General features: G+C 40.9%; 1 protein-coding gene across 1 annotated transcript; it reads left to right on the forward strand.

Annotated features, from left to right (window-relative positions):
* Window positions 1-459: 459 nt before the first annotated feature.
* Window positions 460-3,173, forward strand: LOC145467591 (microfibril-associated glycoprotein 4-like). The gene is made up of 6 exons (XM_081451169.1): window positions 460-783; window positions 1,058-1,172; window positions 1,524-1,529; window positions 2,000-2,411; window positions 2,502-2,510; window positions 2,924-3,173. Exons 1-6 carry the CDS (start codon window positions 460-462, stop codon window positions 3,153-3,155), a joined length of 1,098 nt encoding a protein of 365 aa, XP_081307295.1. The 3' UTR covers window positions 3,156-3,173.
* The last annotated feature ends 14,061 nt before the right edge of the window (window positions 3,174-17,234 follow it).

Consider the following 17,234-nt stretch of genomic DNA (forward strand, 5'->3'; position numbering starts at 1 on the left):
CCCCTGTGGGATCCACACAATGTCCAACCGGTGGGTTAACATCAGTTGGAATTTTTAACAATAATATGTCGAGTTATATGTCGATATCATTCCTTTTTGTTTTCTTTTTCCAAGGAAACTGGACAAGGTCAAGTGAAAGGGTTTAATGTTTTTATTTCGAGTACAGATATGTGAAATTTAAGATTTCGTGAAAGACTTATGTGCAAGTTTCGATCCCCCACTGATTGCGATTCAAAGAGTTTGTTTAAAAGTTAATAATCTGCACACAAAGCACAGAAGCTTAAAGTGAAGTTGTCATAGCATCTGATTCATATTACTGCATCTTTTTTTTTTTATCAGAACGCCTCAGTTAATAACTATAATTAATAATTGATGCTAGACACAGACTAGTTGTGTACCACTAGAGACCAAAGGCTTCAATAATTCACTATCAAAGCAAGATCAAAGGACAGGATAATCATGTATCTACAGTGGTTTTTAGCTTCTGTGATGATTACTTCTACAAACGCAGTAACAAGAATATTAACGCCCGACCTCCAGGCCGTTAACTTTGCTAAAGAAATACGAAATAGAAAACTCAATGGAAGCGTCATTCGAGAAATGGAAGTAGATTCGGAGGTTTCTTGCCAGCTGCTATGTGTGAAAGAGAATGGCTGTCTGTCGTATAACTTTGGACCTAACGAAAATAAAAAAAGATTCAGCTGTCAGCTGAGTAACTCTGATCGATTTGTTGGCTTGAAGAATTTCACAGAGGACCGTGAATTTCTCTACCGAGGAGTAAAGGTAACATGATATGTAGACTGATTTGGGATATTGCCGAGTAAAAGTGGTTATTTTGACCTTTTTAACCTACATATATTTCACTTGCTTTTTTCATATTTTCTTATAGTTTCTGGATTTTTTAAAAAAATATTTGCACTCAATATCTTTCAGCAATTTTGCAAATAATAAATGATAACGCACAATCATCTCGCGAAATTTATTTCTTTTTCTTGTCAAATGGCACACGCAAACTCAACTTTAGATTGATAGCAGAGTGACCGTTAATTATTTTTAGAGCATCTGTGAGGTCGAAAGTTCTCCTTGTGGAGAAAAAGAAGTCTGCATGCCCAACTATCAAGACAGCGGTGCCAATTGCAAATGTCAAGATGGTTATGTTGGACAACCTTGTGGTATGTATCCCAAAGACAGAATACAAACAATACACAATTTTATTACTATGGCAAACATAACAGAACTTAAGATAAACTTAACACTTAACACTTAACACTAAATTCTTTTAAACACAACACAACATGTTAAACGCAACACTAATTAATAAGTACGCATTCGCTTGAAGGATCGGGGAGAGATTATTTAACTGAGATGCCACTCGTTGTCTAGATAATTATCTGCACTCACATTTACACGGTAACAAATACTACCATTTAAATTTTTCCAAAGGATTAATTGTAGTAACACATTATATGCCTATCGATAGATATATGTTGATACTAAAAATTGAAAATGCCAATTTAAAACAGGGATTGGTGAAGAAGAACTGAAATTGCCAAACAAATCTGAATAACGTTCGACAATTGTTTTTTCGAGTTCAACAATAGGGAGTGACAGCATCTCATATCACTTTTAATTACGTTTAAGAGTCTTCTTACAACTTTTGTAAGGAATTATAATACTTAGCTCGTCAGTCATGCTTTTAAATGTGCATCCTGATCTTTCTCCACTTTTTCCACTGCTGTTAAAACTTTCGCGACCATCAAAGCACAACTCGATCGAGAGACGTAATCTACGCATGATTTTCTAAGCATGTCACAAAGAATCTATCGAAAACAGGACAATGATAGGTAACATAGTTGTTGTAACAGCCCTGGCTTGATGATTAGAACCTAAGAATTCAGTGCTATCAATCATAAATTGTTTGACAGTTCTTATTGAAGACTATTAATATCTTGAATAAAGTGATATATAAAGTCTTCTCTTCCCTTTTAACAATTCAAAGAGGCAAAGAGCTGCGCCCAACTCCTTGAAGATGGCTTCACATCCAGTGGCGTCTACACAACCAATCCAGATGGTGGCAAACCAATAAGAGTGTTTTGTGATATGACCACGGAGGGTGGAGGATGGACAGTATTTCAGAAACGTGTGGACGGCTCTGTTGAGTTCTATCGTGGTTGGGAATCCTACAAAAATGGATTTGGAGATCTGAACCGCGAGTTTTGGCTCGGAAATGACAATCTTCACCGTTTGACAGCCGTTGGTGATGTCACCATGCGTATTTACCTAGAAGACTTTGATGGAAACATCAGGTACGCTGAGTACACGACTTTTAAGGTGGCAGACGAGGAAGATGGGTACCGACTTTTGATTGGAGGATACAATGGCACGGCTGGTGACTCAATAACATACCAAAGGTAAAAAAGCCATTAGGTATTTTACGTATTGCATTTTTAAGCCAGCAGTATTGGAACACGACTGGTGATTGGTTGGCATAACATAAAAAGGCAGCTTGCGTGCGGGACTGGCACCGAAGTACCTCAGTGACGTAAGGATTGACATGGCGGTTGATTCGCTGAAGAGAGCAGCAAAGTCAAAAAGACAACACGTGATTCTTTTGACGACTTGACCTCTAACATATGGTGGGTTAGAAATGGCTGTGGAAACTAGTTTTATCATCAAAGTAAGGGTTTATTGACTTGAAGTGTAACGATTGGTATATTATTGTTATTATCGTTTGTGTTTTCAATAATAACAAACAGCACCTTCGTCTACCTTTTTAAAATTCAGCCCAGCTTGCAGTTGTTGTTCTTGTTATCTTTTTTGCTTGCAATCAGCATGTCAGACTCATGAACTGGCTTTTATGAATTGGCTGGTGTTGCTAAACGTGACACAACTTTTACATTGTGAATCTGTAATTTTCTTTTAGTGGCATGCAGTTTTCTACAAATGATAACGACAATGACGACCGATCGGCTGCCAGCTGTGCACAAACTTACAAAGGAGCCTGGTGGTACAAAAGTTGCCTCCATTCAAATCTTAACGGTTTATACCTGAACGGACCACATTCTCCTCATGGCGTTGGAGTCAACTGGGGTGCTTTTCGAGGCATCAGCTATTCACTAAAACGCACTGAGATGAAGGTTAAAGATAAATCATGAATCTCCGGACTTAGGTTCATCCAATATTCCGAAAAAAGAACAATTGTGCAAACAAACGGAAGAGTGCTCAAACTGACACCGCCAGTAAAGATAAAATACTAGGCAACACCTTTAAGAACAGCACTCATTTTAAGGCTTCGGTAAAAGATGGACTTGCCCTTTGTGACAAGTACCTAGAAAATACCTTTTTATAGCTATGGTACTCATGATGTCTTTCATTATTTATAACATTAGCTTCCGTGAAATGAATAATAGAGAACACTTTCCGCGAGTAACAGAAACATGTGCTATGTTCGTGGGAATACGAGTTGTGGTAAGATGTAAGATTAAGGGAATGTTTATTATTTCTTTTATTAATCACTGAGAGAAGATCTAGAAGAAAGGAGAATTGCTAATTTGTTGCAACCATCAAAAAAGCTCTTGCATGATCAGCTCAACTAAGACACCTCAATGATATGTCTTTGAGATGATTATTGATGAGATTACACTGTAACTTGAAGATTTTGCTGAAGTTTTAGTTATTGGAATTTCCAGAGCCAATTTAAACCATATCTGAATCATAAGATATAAAAGGCACGGTAGCCTCATGGTTAGTGCGCTGCACTCCGCATCGAGCAGTCCGGGTTCGAGCCCTGCCCGGGAACATAGCGTTGTGTTCTTGGACAAGAGTCTTAACTCTCACAGTGCCTCTCTCCACCCAGGTGTGTAAATGGGTACCGGCGAATTTAATGCTGTAAATGGTGCATGGAAACCTTCTGATGGACTGGACTAGGAATCCAATCCTCGAGAAATAGAAATACTCCTAGTTCGGTTTCACGCTACAGAAACCGGGATAAGCAAAGGCCTGATGGGCCACTTGGCTCGTATGAAGATTTCACCTTCACTTGTAACCATAAGATTCATTCAGTATAGAGCATCGTTTTGATTGTGTCATTAATTACCACTTGATCTCAAACACACCCAGAGTACTTTGTAGTCTTATGTACAACATCTTGGAGCATAATCCACCATTCTGTGTCCATGACGGGACGCACGAGGCTTCTACTGTAAGTACCGCAGAGAAATGGTAGGAAATTTTCCTAGCATTCCTTACATACTCTCACTAGAGATCTTCGTCTTGCGGCCAGGGAAGGCGTCATAATCTGTTTTAGTGACATGTAGATGATATTAAATAAAAAATACGCCAGAAAGAGCCGATGGAACGTAAGACAAGCTTTAAAATGAAGTCACGATGTTAATAGTGCTTTAAAAATAAATAGTGCGTTCGAGTCATTCCCGATGCTTTCAAATAATGGCGGACTCCACCGACGCCAATAATCTGGAACAAAACAAGGTCATTATATATCGGATCACGTCTAAACACACGTGAAGAAGGACTTGGGCGGGAAAAAGTCGTGAGCGGACAAAACCGGGGAATGCCTATAAATCAAGTAAACCCCCAATGATGAACGAATTACACAACATGAACCTTCCTCTGCTTCTCCCCCCCGAACCAAGTTCAGATCTACGAACTGAACTTAAAGATACCAAAGTGTCTACAAATGGATGTTGAGCGCGGCGAGTAGACGTAAATGTCTTGTTTACCCAATGAAAGCCATCACAATAAACTCTCAGCTTGCATCGAGATGCTTGTCCGGGCGTAAAGGAGCGTTTGATTAATCAATCTAAAACAGATTTTAAGGAATAAAAACCCAGATGATCTGGAATACTTGTCTGAGCATGTCGTTGACAGTGGGAGCCACGTGCAGTATTATCATGCTCAGGAATTGAAGTTATTGTGTAGAAAATATCGCACAATTACAAAGCCGAGGGCAAAAAAGAAAAAAAAAAGAAACGGGAGGAGAAACTTAGTACATGGAGCTAAGATAGATTGTCAGTGCTTTAGGTGACCATGCACGGCTACCAATGGCTTGGCCAATCGCTTGGCCAATGGCTCGTACACGCAACGAATCGTAAAAGTCCGTAAGTAACGACCTCCGAAAGAAGTGAGCCCACCCCCCATCCCCTAAAAATACAGGAACTAAGGTTCAAAAGTATAATTATTTTTCCAATCAATAACCTGAATAGCGTACGATAAACTGATGACGATTCAACTAGGGAAGGTATAGCTTATTCCAGGAGGCGTCATAAAGCGCCCTGGTAAACAAACCCCGCAAAATTTTCATCAAGTAGCAAGAAGGTACTAACGAGACCTTTTCTTCAAATCGAAATTACTAAAATTGACAGCTTTGCATCATTTTTAATAGGAACGCATAAAAAAAAAAAAACGTTTAATCATATTGAAATTAAAAACTCGAGCAGAGCAGTTAAATATTTATAAAGCAGACTAACGTAGGAGTGCATCATGAACAGTAAAAATAGTTCAAGGTATCTTGCATTTCAAGGTATCTTAACACACGGAACAGATAGTTACGGTAGAAGTCATTTGCGTCCCCTCATTAAGTGAGAGATTCTCGCCCATATCAACTTTCTTTTCTCTCGTAAGTTCTCGCGCGTTTAGAAATACGCCACACTCGCGTTTTAGGTGCAGGGATCCCAACCAATGCTTACCTAACTTTTTAAAAATGCTGCTTTTAGCCCTCCCCCAAATCTACACACGTGTATTTCACTTGTGGAAGTCTTTCGATCTGGACAGTGCTTAGATGAGAGATTCTCGCCCATATCAACTTTCTTTTCTATTGTAAGTTCTCGCGCGTTTAGAGATGCGCCACACTCGCGTTTTAGTTGCGGGGATCTTAATCAATGCTTAGAAATGCTACTTTTAACCCTCCCCCAAATCTACACACGTGTATTTCACTAGTGGAAGTCTGTCGCTTTGGACAATGTTTGGGTTAAAGATTCTCGCCCATTTATATCTTTTTTTCACTTGCATGTTTTCGTTTAGCGATGCGGCACACTCGCGTTTTTTGTGTGGGGATCCCAAACTATACTTACAGGGCTCTTTAAAAATGCTAGTTTTGGCCCTGCCCCAAATTTACACAAGTGTATTTCACTTGTGGAAGTCTATTGATTTGGACAGTGCTTGGGTTAGATATTCTTTTCCATGTCAATTTTCTTTTCTCCGGCGTGTTCTCGCACGTTAAGCGAGGCGGCACACTTCCTTTCAGATGTGGGGATCCCAAACTTTGCTTACCTCGCTTTTTAAAGATGTTAGTTTTAGCCCTCTTCCAAATCTCCAACGTGTATTTCACTTGTGGAAGTCTATCGATTTTAACAGTACTTGGGTGGATATTTTTAACGATGTCAATTTACTTTTCCGTTGTCTTTTCTCGCGCGTTTAGCTATGCGGCTCACTCGAATTTTTGGTGTCGGGATCTCAAACTATGCTCAAGGGGCTTTTTAAAGATGCTAATTTTGGCCCTTTCTTAAATTTACACAATAGTATTTTTAACTTGTGGGAGTCTTTCGATTTGGACAGTGCTTGGGTAAGAGATTCTCGCCCATATCAAATTTCCTTTCTCTCGTAAGTTCTCGCGCGTTTAGAGATGCGTCAAACTCGCGTTTTTGGTGTGGGGATCCCAGAGTATGCCTACAGGGTTCTTTAAAATGTTAGATTTGGCTCTCCCCCAAATCTACCCGCGTGTATTTAGCTTGTAGAAGTATGTCGCTTTGGACAAAGCTTGGGATATAGATTCTCGCTCATTTATATTTTTTTCTCTCGCGTGTTTTCGCGTGTTTAGAGATGCGCCACACTCGCGATTTTGGTGTCGTGATCTCAAACTATGCTTACTGGACTTTTTAAAGATGCTGCATTTGGCCCCTTCTCTAATCTACACACTTGCATTTCACTTGTGGAAGTCTATCGCTTTGGACAATGCCTGGGTTGAAGATTCTCGCCCATTTATATCTTTTTTTCACTCGCGTGTTTTCGCGCGTTTAGCGATGCGGCACACTCTAGTTTTTGGTCTTCGGATCCCAAACTATGCTTACAGGGCTCTTTAAAAATCCTAGTTTTGGCCTCCACCAAATCTACACAAATACATGGAAGTCTATCGATTTGGACAGCGCTTAGGTTGGAGATTCTCGCCCAGATCAACTTTCTTTTCTCTGGTAAGTTCTCGCGCGTTTAGAGATGCGCCACACTCGCGTTTTAGATGAGGGGATCCCAACCAATGCTTACCTAACTTTTTAGAAATGCAACTTTTAGTCTATTGATTTGAACCGGTGCTTGGGTAAGAGATTCTCGCCTATATCAGCTTTATTTTCGCTAGTAAGTTCTCGCGCGTTTAGAGATGGAGCACACTCGCGGTTTTGGCGTCGGGATCTTAAACTATGCTTACTGGAGCTTTTAAAGATGCTAGATTTGGCCCTTTCTCAAATCTACACACGTGTATTTCACTTGTGGAAGTCTGTCGCTTTGGATTATGCCTGGGGTAAAGATTGTCGCCTATTTATATCTTTTTTTCACTCGCGTGTTTTCTTGAACTAGTTGAGAGTCCCTGGGACTCGGAAATATTGCCCAAGTTTCTGGAAATCGACCCAAAGTTGGTCAAAATCACGCTGCGCGTAGCCCGATCTCGGCTACTTTCTAGTCACCAAGTGGCTATATTTCGGCTAGAGTACTAATAACCAAGCGTTAAAAGAATTTTTCCTCTGTCCATTTCACTGCAAACCAAAGTCTTCTCGAATTAGTTTAGAGCCCCTGAGACTCTGAAATATCGCCTAAGTTCCTGGAAATTGACCCAAAGTTAATCAAAATTACGCTGCGCGTAGCTCGATCTCGGCGACTTTGAGCACTGTTCAAATCGATAGACTTCCACAAATGAAATGCACGTGTGAAGATTTGGGGGAGGGCTAAAAGTAGCATCTTTAAAAAGTTAGGTAAGCATTGGTGGGGATCCCGCACCTAAAAAGCTAGTGTGGCGCATCTCTAAACGCACGAGAACTTACTAGAGAAAAGAAAGTTGATTTGGGCGAGAATCACCAACCTAAGCATTGTCCAAATCCATAGACCTCAACAAGTCAAATACGTTTGTGTAGATTTGGGGGAGGACCAAAACTAGTATTTTTAAAGAGCCCCGTAAGCATAGTTTGGGATACCCCACCAAAAACGCGAGTTTGCCGCATTGCTAAACGCGCGAAAACACGCGAGGGAAAAAAAGGATATAAATGGGCGAAAATCTCTAACCCAGGCATGCATTCCCCAAAGCGACAGACTTCCACAAGTGAAATACACGTGTGTAGATTTGAGAAAGGCCCAAATCTAGCATCTTTAAAAGCTCCAGTAAACATAGTTTAAGATCCCGACACCAAAACCGCGAGTGTGCCCCATCTCTAAACGCGCGAGTACTTACTAGCGAAAATAAAGTTGATATAGGCGAGAATATCTTGCCCAAGCACTGTTCAAATCAATAGACTTCCACAAGTGAAATACACGTGTGTAGATTTGGGGGAGGGCTAAAAGTAGCATCCCTGCACCTAAAACGCGGGTGTGAAGCATCTCTAAACGCGCGAGAACTTACGAGAGAAAAGAAAGTTGATGTGGGCGAGAATATCCAACCTAAACACTGTCCAAACCGATAGACTTCCACAAGTAAAATACACGTGTGTAGATTTGAGAAAGGGCCAAATCTAGCATCTTCAAAAAGTCCAGTAAGTCCACCAAAATCGCGAGTGTGACGCATCTCTAAACGCGCGAAAACACGCGAGAAAAAAGAATATAAATGGGAGAGAATCTCCAACCCAAGCATTGTCCAAAGCGACAGACTTCCACAAGTGAAATACACGTGTGTAGATTTGAGAAAGGGTGAAATCTACCATCTTCAAAAAGACCAGTAAGCATAGTTTGAGATCCCGACACCAAAACCGAGAGTGTGGCGCATCTCTAAACGCGCGAGAACTTACAAGAGAAAAGAAAATTGATATGGGCGAGAATCGTTCACTCAAGCACTGCTCAAATCCATAGAGTTCCACAAGTGAAATAAACGTGTGCAGATTTGGGGGAGGGCTAAAAGTAGCATTTTTTAAAGTTGGGTAAACATTGGTTGGGATTCCCGCACCTAAAACACGAGTGTGTGGCACACCTCTAAACGCGCGAGAACTTACGAGAAAAAAGAAAGTTAATATGCACGAGAATCTTCAACCCAAACACTCTCCAAACCGATAGACTTCGACAAGTGAAACACACGGGTGTAGATTTCAGAAAGGGACAAATCTAGCAGTTTCAAAAAGTCCAGTAACCATAGTTTGAGATGCCGACACCATAATCACGAGTGTAGCGCATCTCTAAACGCGGAAAAACACCTGAGAGAAAACAAAATAATTGGGTGAGAATCTCCAACCCAAGCATTGTCCAAAGCGACAGACTACGACAAGTGAAATACACGTGTGCAGATTTGAGAAAGGGCCAAATCTAGCATCTTTAGAAACTCCAGTAACCATAGTTTGAGATCCCGACACCAAAACCGTGAGTGAGGCGGATCTCTACACGCACGAGAACTTACAAGAAAAAAGAAAATTGATATAGGCGAGAATCTCTCACCCAAGCACTGTTCAAATCGATAGACTTCCACAAGTGAAATAAGCGTGTATAGATTTAAGGGGGAGCTAAAAGTAGCATCTGTAAAACGTTAATTAAGCATTGGTTGGGATTCCCACACCTAAAACGCAAGTGTAACGCATCTCTAAACTCGCGAAAATTTACATGAGTAAAGAAAGTTGTTAGGGGCGAGAATCTCTCACCCAAACACTGTGCAAATCGATAGACCTTCACAAGTGAAATACACGTGTGTAGATTTGGGGGAGGGCTGAAAGTAGCACCTTTAAAAGCTTACGTAAGCATTGGGTGGGATTCCCGCATCTAAAACGCGACTGTGGCGTATCTCCAAACGCGCGAGAACTTACGAATGAAAAGAAAGTTGATATGGGCGACAATCTCCAACCCAAACACTGTCCAAATCGATACTCTTGCACAGGTTAAATACGTTTGTGTAGATTTGGTGGGGGGCCAAAACTAGCATTTTTAAAGAGCCCTGTAAGCATAGTTTGGGATCCCCACACAAAAAACGCGAGTGTACCGCATCGCTAAATGCGCGAAAACACGCGAGTGAAATAAAGATATAAATGGGTGAGAATCTTTAACCCAGGCAATTTTTAAAGCGACTGACTTCCACAAGTAAAATACACGTATGTAGATTTGAGAAAGGGCTAAATGTAGCATATTTAAAAAGTCCAGTAAGCATAGTTTGAGATGGCGACACAAAATTCGCGAGTGTGGTGCATCTCTAAATGCGTGAAAACACGCGATAGATAAAAATATAAATGGGCGAGAATCTCCATCCCAAGAATTGTCCAAAGCGACAGACTTCCACAAATAAAATACACGTGTGTAGATTAGGGGGAGGGCCAAATCTAACATTTTTAAAGAGCCCTGTAGGCTCCCGATACCAAAAACGCGAGTGTGGCGCATCTCTAAACGCGCGAGAACTTACGAGAGAAAAGAAATTTGATATGGGCGAGAGTCTCTTTCCCAAGCACTGTTCAAATCGAAAGACTCCCACAAGTAAAAAAATACACGTGTAAATTTAAGAGAGGGCCAAAACTAGCATCTTTAAAAAGCCCAGTGAGCCTAGCTCAAGATCCCGACACCAAAAGTTCGAGTGTGCCGCATAGATACACGCACGAGAAAAGACAAGGAACAAATAAATTGACATCGTTAAAAACATCCACCCAAGCACTGTTAAAATCGATAGACTTCCACAAGTGATACACACGTTGGAGATTTGGAAGAGGGCTAAAACTAACATCTTTAACAGCGAGGTAAGCAAAGTTTAAGATCCCCACATCTAAAACGAGAGTGTGCCGCCTGGCTTAACGCGCGAAAACACGCGGGAGAAAAGAAAATTGACACGGGAAAAAATATCTAACCCAAGCACTGTACAAATCGATAGACTTCCACAAGTGAAATACACTTGTGTGAATTTGGGGGAGGGTTAAAACTAGCATTTTTAAAGAGCCCCCTAAGCATGGTTTGGGATCCCCACCCAAAAAACGCGTGTGCCGCATCGCTAAATGCGCGAAAACACGCGAGTGAAAAAAAATATAAATGGTCGAGAATCCTTAACCCAAGTATTGTCCAAAGCGACAGATTTCCACTAGTGAAATACACGTGTTTAGATTTGGGGGAGGACTAAAAGCAGCATCTTTAAAAAGTTAAGTAAGCATTGGTTAAGATCCTCACACCTAAACCACGATTTTGGCGCAGCTCTAAACTTGCGAGAACTTACGAGAGAAAAGAGAGTTGATATTGGCGAGAATCTCCAACCCAAACACTGTCCAAATCGATAGACTTCCACAAGTAAAATACACGTGTGTAGATTTGGGGGAAGGCTAAAAGTAGCATATTTAAAAGGTTAGGTAAGCATTGGTTGGGATCCCCGCACCAATAACGCGAGTGTGGTGCATCTGTAAACGCGCAGGAACTTACGAGAGAAAAGAAAATTGATATGAGCGAGAATCTCCAAGCCAAATACTCTGCAAATCGATAGTTTTCCGCAAGTGAAATATACGTGTGTAGATTTGGGGGAGGGCAAAAAGCAGCATCTTTAAAAATTTAGGTAAGCACTGGTTGGGATTCCTGGACCGAAAACGCGAGTGTGGCGTATAACTAAACGCGGGAGAACTTACGAGAGAAAAGAAAGTTGATATGAGCGAGAATCTCTCACCCCACGAGGGGACGCAAATGACTTCTATTGTAAGTATCTCTTCCCGGTGGTTTTTTTTTTTCTGAATTCTATGAGAGCAGGGCTGTATTCCTCTAAGGCTAGGGATGTAATTCGTAAAAACACTGAGGTCTTATATATCATTTAGAAATTCTTCGTTCCAGTTCAAATTTATGCTGCTGGCACATGGGTGGGCACTTTATATGTAGACAGTGATGTAAGATACCTTAAACTATAGCTATTTTTACTGTTCATGATGCGCTGATAAGTTAGTCTGCTTTATAAATATTTAACTGCTCTGGTCGAGTTTTTAATTTCAATATGATTAAACGTTCTTTTTATGCGTTCCTATTAAAAATGATGCAAAGTTGTCAATTTTAATAATTTCGATTTGAAGAAAAGGTCTCGTTAGTACCTTCTTGTTAATTGATGAAAATTTTGCGGGGTTTGTTTTACCAGGGCGCTTCATGACGCCTCCTGGAATAAGCTATATCTTCCCCAGTTGAATCGTCATCAGTTTATCATACGTTATTCAGGTTATTGATTGGAAAAATAATTATACTTTTGAATCTTAGTTCCTTTTTTTCAGGGGGTGGGGGGTGGGCTGACTTCTTTCGGAGGTCGTTACTTACGGACTTTTACGATTCGTTGCGTCTACGAGCCATTGGCCAAGCCATTGGCCAAGCCATTGGCCAAGCCATTGGTAGCCGTGCATGGTCACCTAAAGCACTGACAATCTATCTTAGTTCCATGTACTAAGTTTCTCCTCGCGCTTTTTTTTTTTTTTTTTTTTTGCCCTCGGCTTTGTAATTGTGCGATATTTTCTACACAATAACTTCAATTCCCGAGCATGATAATACTGCACGTGGCTCCAACTACCAACGACATACTCAGACAAGTATTCCAGATCAACTCGGTTTTTATTCATTAAGATCTGTTTTTGATTGATTAATCAAACGCTCCCTTAATACGCCCGGACAAGCATCTCGATGTAAGCTGAGAGTTTATTGTGATGGCTTTCATTTGGTAAACAAGACATTTACGTCTGCTCGCCGCGCTTAACATCCATTCGTAGGCACTTTGGTATCTTTAAGTTCACTAGATCTGAACTTGATTCAGGGGGAGAAGCAGAGGAGGTTCATGTTGTGTAATTCGTTCATCACTGCGGGATTACTAGATTTATCGGCATTTCCCGGTTTTGTGCGCTCACGTTTTTTTCCGCTCACGAGTTTTTCCTGCCCAAGTCTTCCTTCACGTGTGTTTAGACATGATGCGATATATAATGACCTTGTTTTGTTCCAGATTATTGGCGTCGGTGGAGTCCGCCATCATTTGAAAGCATCGGGAATGACTCGAACGCACTATTTACTTTTAAAGCACTATTACTATCGTGACTTCATTTTAAAGCTTGTCTCATGTTCCATCGGCCTTTTCTGGTTTATTTTTTATTTAATATCATGGACATGTCACTGAAACAGATTATGACGCCTTCCCTGGCCGCAAAACTCCCTAGTGAGAGTATGTAAGGAATTCTAGGAAAATTTCGTACCATTTTTCTGCGGTACTTACTGTAGAAGCCCGTGCGTCCCGTCATGATTCTACTTCAGAGGAGGAGAAATGCAATATTTATTAAACCTAATTGAATAAAATGTCCGGAAAATATAGTCCTGTGGTGGTGCGGTATTTTTCACATGTGGTAACTGGGCCAGACCTTATTTCAGATAAAGAGCTATTTAGTTGAATTATGACATAAAAGCTGCGGCATAACGCGATTCTCAAGAAATAAATTCCAGTGATACTTGACTATGTTCCTCGGGGGGGATGGGAGGGGAAGCACTCTCCTGTGAAAGGGTCGGGGATGCTCGTCTTCTCTATAGGGATATAAATCAAATATTTTGGTCTCGTTTAGTGTTCTTGACGAAAAGCGATTGTTTCTAGCCGTCAAAATATCTTTTTAGGTTGCTTTTTGAATGAAATGACGCCAAAGCGCTGTCATTTCCCTTTGTTTCAGTTCAGGGGTCAATAAAGCACAACTATCAGACTATCAGCCCCGAAATTTTAACAACGAAGTCCCCTTTCACCGATTAAGACCCGTCAAGGATTGCGCACGAAAGAAGCTGGTGATACATTCAACCCTAGTAGACTGTTCCTGAACCAATGCCATTCATCTGATCACGACAGAGTAAACTGGCATAATCTCAAGGTCATCACTCTTCACTAAAAAAGCCCACAGATAAAATTAAAAAAAAAAATTCAAAATCGCTGGACTTAGACAAGAGTAAATCAGTTCCGAGAAGAGAACAATTATTCAATGCCAATATCTGGCCACAAAGGCGCTTAAGTTGGCGCAGTCAGTAACTCTCTCAATCCTCTTTGTTCCTGGAGGAACATAGGTCGTCCACTCGTTCCCTCCACCTCTTCCTTATATTAATCTTTTGTATTCATATATAACTTAAACTATTTTAGACTTCCTTCATAGCATAGAAATAGCGTTTTTTGTTTTTTTCTTCTTGTGTGTGTATCTATGCTCAAGTTTCCTGGTGACCTGTATTTTATTTCTATTTAATGCTGATGTTAACTGTCTGCCTGGCTCCGCTAGCCCCTATGGTTATGCCAGGCAGCTAGTACTCAAATTTTTACTTTTAATATTTTCCTTGAAATTGTAATTTTTTCTTTAGCGAGAGTGAGTACAAAAGTAAAAAGATTGATTTGATTTAAACCTGATCTTATTTTGCACAGTCCGTTTCACTTCCGGCCACGTGAGCTCTCTCTCTCTCTCCTCCAACTCTGCTATTCTTGTGCAACTGTTGCACTTCCGCTCTGGGTTACACTGTATGGCCCTCTTGATTATGTATCCGTCTGATCTTCTCAGCGTGTGGCCAATCCAACCCCAAGCTTTTTGTCTTATCGCCTGCTCTACCGGTCGCTGCATGTTTTTCTCCAAAGTTGCTGTTTGCACATTTGTCTACGCCACCCAAAAGGCATGATTTTTCCTCAGGCTTTTATTGATGACCACTTGTAGCCTCTGCTTCAATCACCTTGTCAGCCCCTAAGTTACAGAACCAGACAGGAGCACAGCCATCACAGTTGAACCAAATACTTTCACCTTGGTCTTGATTGTCAGTGCCGCAGACCGCCATATTTGTCTCGACATCGCAAATGCCTGTCTTGTCTTCCCAATGTGTGCCTGGATTTCGTCATCAGTGCCTCCCTAACTCTTACTCACAATGCTCTCGAGGTACGTGAATTTGTTCACTTCCTAGCTCTACTACCCTGCGATCTACACCCCATGGCCGCGTCGGTACACATCAGCTTTGTCTTTGTGGCATTGATCTTCAGGCCTACCTTTGCACCTTGCTTCTCCAAGGCCTCTGCCTTTTCCCTCGGGTCTTGTATTCTGTGCAACAGCAGGGCCAGATCATCGACGGAGTCAAATACATTCATCTAAAGATGCCATGAACGACCACTGCATTCCACGCCTGCTGTAAAAAGCTGCCCTGGTCACTCATCCAAGGCAAACAGATACAGTAAGAGAAATAGCAGGCAGCCTTGTCTGACCCCAGTCCTCAAACTAAATGGTTTGGTATTTTGTTCATCATGTACAATATGCGTAGAACAACACTCATAAAGAGCCCTAATGATGGTAACTACCTTGAACTTGACGAGCATCCCATAGTAGCGCAGCAACCTCCAGGGTAGTCTTTGTACGCTCCAAGATTACTCTGCAGAACTTGCCATGTTCACAAGCATGATGCCAAGCCAGTTTCTGCAGTGGCCCAGATCGCCTTTCTTTAGGAGCTTGAATAGTAAACCTTTCTTTTACTCCTCTGGTACCTGCTCGTTACTCCATATGTAGTTTCAGAGGTCCAGAAGAATCTCCTCTAACGTTTCACCACAAGCCTGAATTGGCTCCGGTAGTATATAGTCATATCTTGCTACCTTCCCATTCTTTAACTTCTTCATAGCGTTCTTGATCTCAGCACGTGTAATGCGACCTGTCCTGATGTTTACTTTGTTGCTTGCAGTGCTTCGTTTTTTATAGACTTTCGTTGCTAAATTATCTTTCTCGTCTCCTAAGTGATCCACTCATCACCGTTTGCCGTCGCCCGACCCAGTACCTTCTCTCAGGTCTCGACGTAGCATAAGCATGAGCATGACTTTTGTCATCAGCAGATGGTGGTCTGACCCAACGTCCCTGCCAACGCTTGACAAGAACATCCTGCATCCTCCATCTCTTAATAAATGCCATATGGTTGATATTTAAGAGAAACGATTCAGGAAAGATAAGGCTAAGAAAATCGAGGCTTTGGGATACCTTTGTTAATAGGAATAATGTTTGTCCGACCCACGCTAAATGTTTTTCTTTTCTGGCCAAGGCTAGACGGATAATATTCTTTTGAATATTATCAGATTATAGCAATACAAAATGGGCTATGCCCTGTCGAAAATTCTGTTTTTAACATTTCTGCATTATTTATAGCACTATTTTGAGGCTGGAGATCACTGGAGATCCTGGAGGTCGCTACACTCTAACTGGTTTTCTGAAATGACAAGGTCCAGTGGATGGCCAACAGATGGAATTTGTAACAAGGTTTTATGTCCAGTTTCGGTTCCATTAGTCGCGTGTTGTAATATATAATACAGCTGCTTTTTCTTTTATCTAGGTTTATCTTTTATGTAGGTTTAAATGTTTTTATTTTGTGTACAAATGTATGAAAGATCTGCCGGAGGCGACGGCATTTATAATTTGAGACTTGCGTGAAAGGCTTACATGTGTATGTGCAATTTCGATCCCCCACCGATTGCGATAAAAAGCGTTAAATTAAAAGTTAACAATCTGCACATTAAGCACAGAAACGAAACAAAGTGAAATTGTCATAACATATGATTCACATTACTTCATCTTTTGTATGAAAACGCCTCAGTTAATAACCATAATTAATAATTGATGCTAGACACAGACTAATTATATGAACTACTAGAGACCAAAGGCTTCAATAATTCATTATCAAAGCAGGATCAAAGGACAGGATAATCATGTATCTACAGTGGTTTTTAGCTTCTGTGATGATTACTTCTACAAACGCAGTAACAAGAATATTTACGCCAGACCTCCAAGCCGTTAACTTAAGCGGTGACGGTGTTTCGTTGACATTTCTTGCGGTGATGCGGTGTTCGTTAATTTTTTTGCGGTGTTGAGGTGTTCAGAACCCCCCATGTCCCCCTCACAAAGCAGAGAAACTAAACAAAGTGAAATTGTCATAACATCCGATTCATATTACTTCGTCTTTTGTATGAGAACGCCTCAGTCAATAAGTATAATTAATAATTGATGCTAGACACAGACTAATTGTGTACCACTAGAGACCAAAGGTTTGGATGATTGACTATCAAAGCTAGATCAAAGGACGAGAAAATC

The sequence above is a fragment of the Orbicella franksi genome, chromosome 2 (genome assembly GCF_964199315.1).
Source record: "Orbicella franksi chromosome 2, jaOrbFran1.1, whole genome shotgun sequence".
Lineage (NCBI taxonomy): Eukaryota > Metazoa > Cnidaria > Anthozoa > Scleractinia > Merulinidae > Orbicella > Orbicella franksi.

Bases quoted from the DNA above. Each gene is read 5' to 3' on its own strand.
- LOC145467591 (XM_081451169.1), top strand. From the start codon at position 460: ATGTATCTACAGTGGTTTTTAGCTTCTGTGATGATTACTTCTACAAAC. The intron at 784-1,057 runs GTAACATGATAT...AATTATTTTTAG, and splicing joins TTCTCTACCGAGGAGTAAAG to AGCATCTGTGAGGTCGAAAG.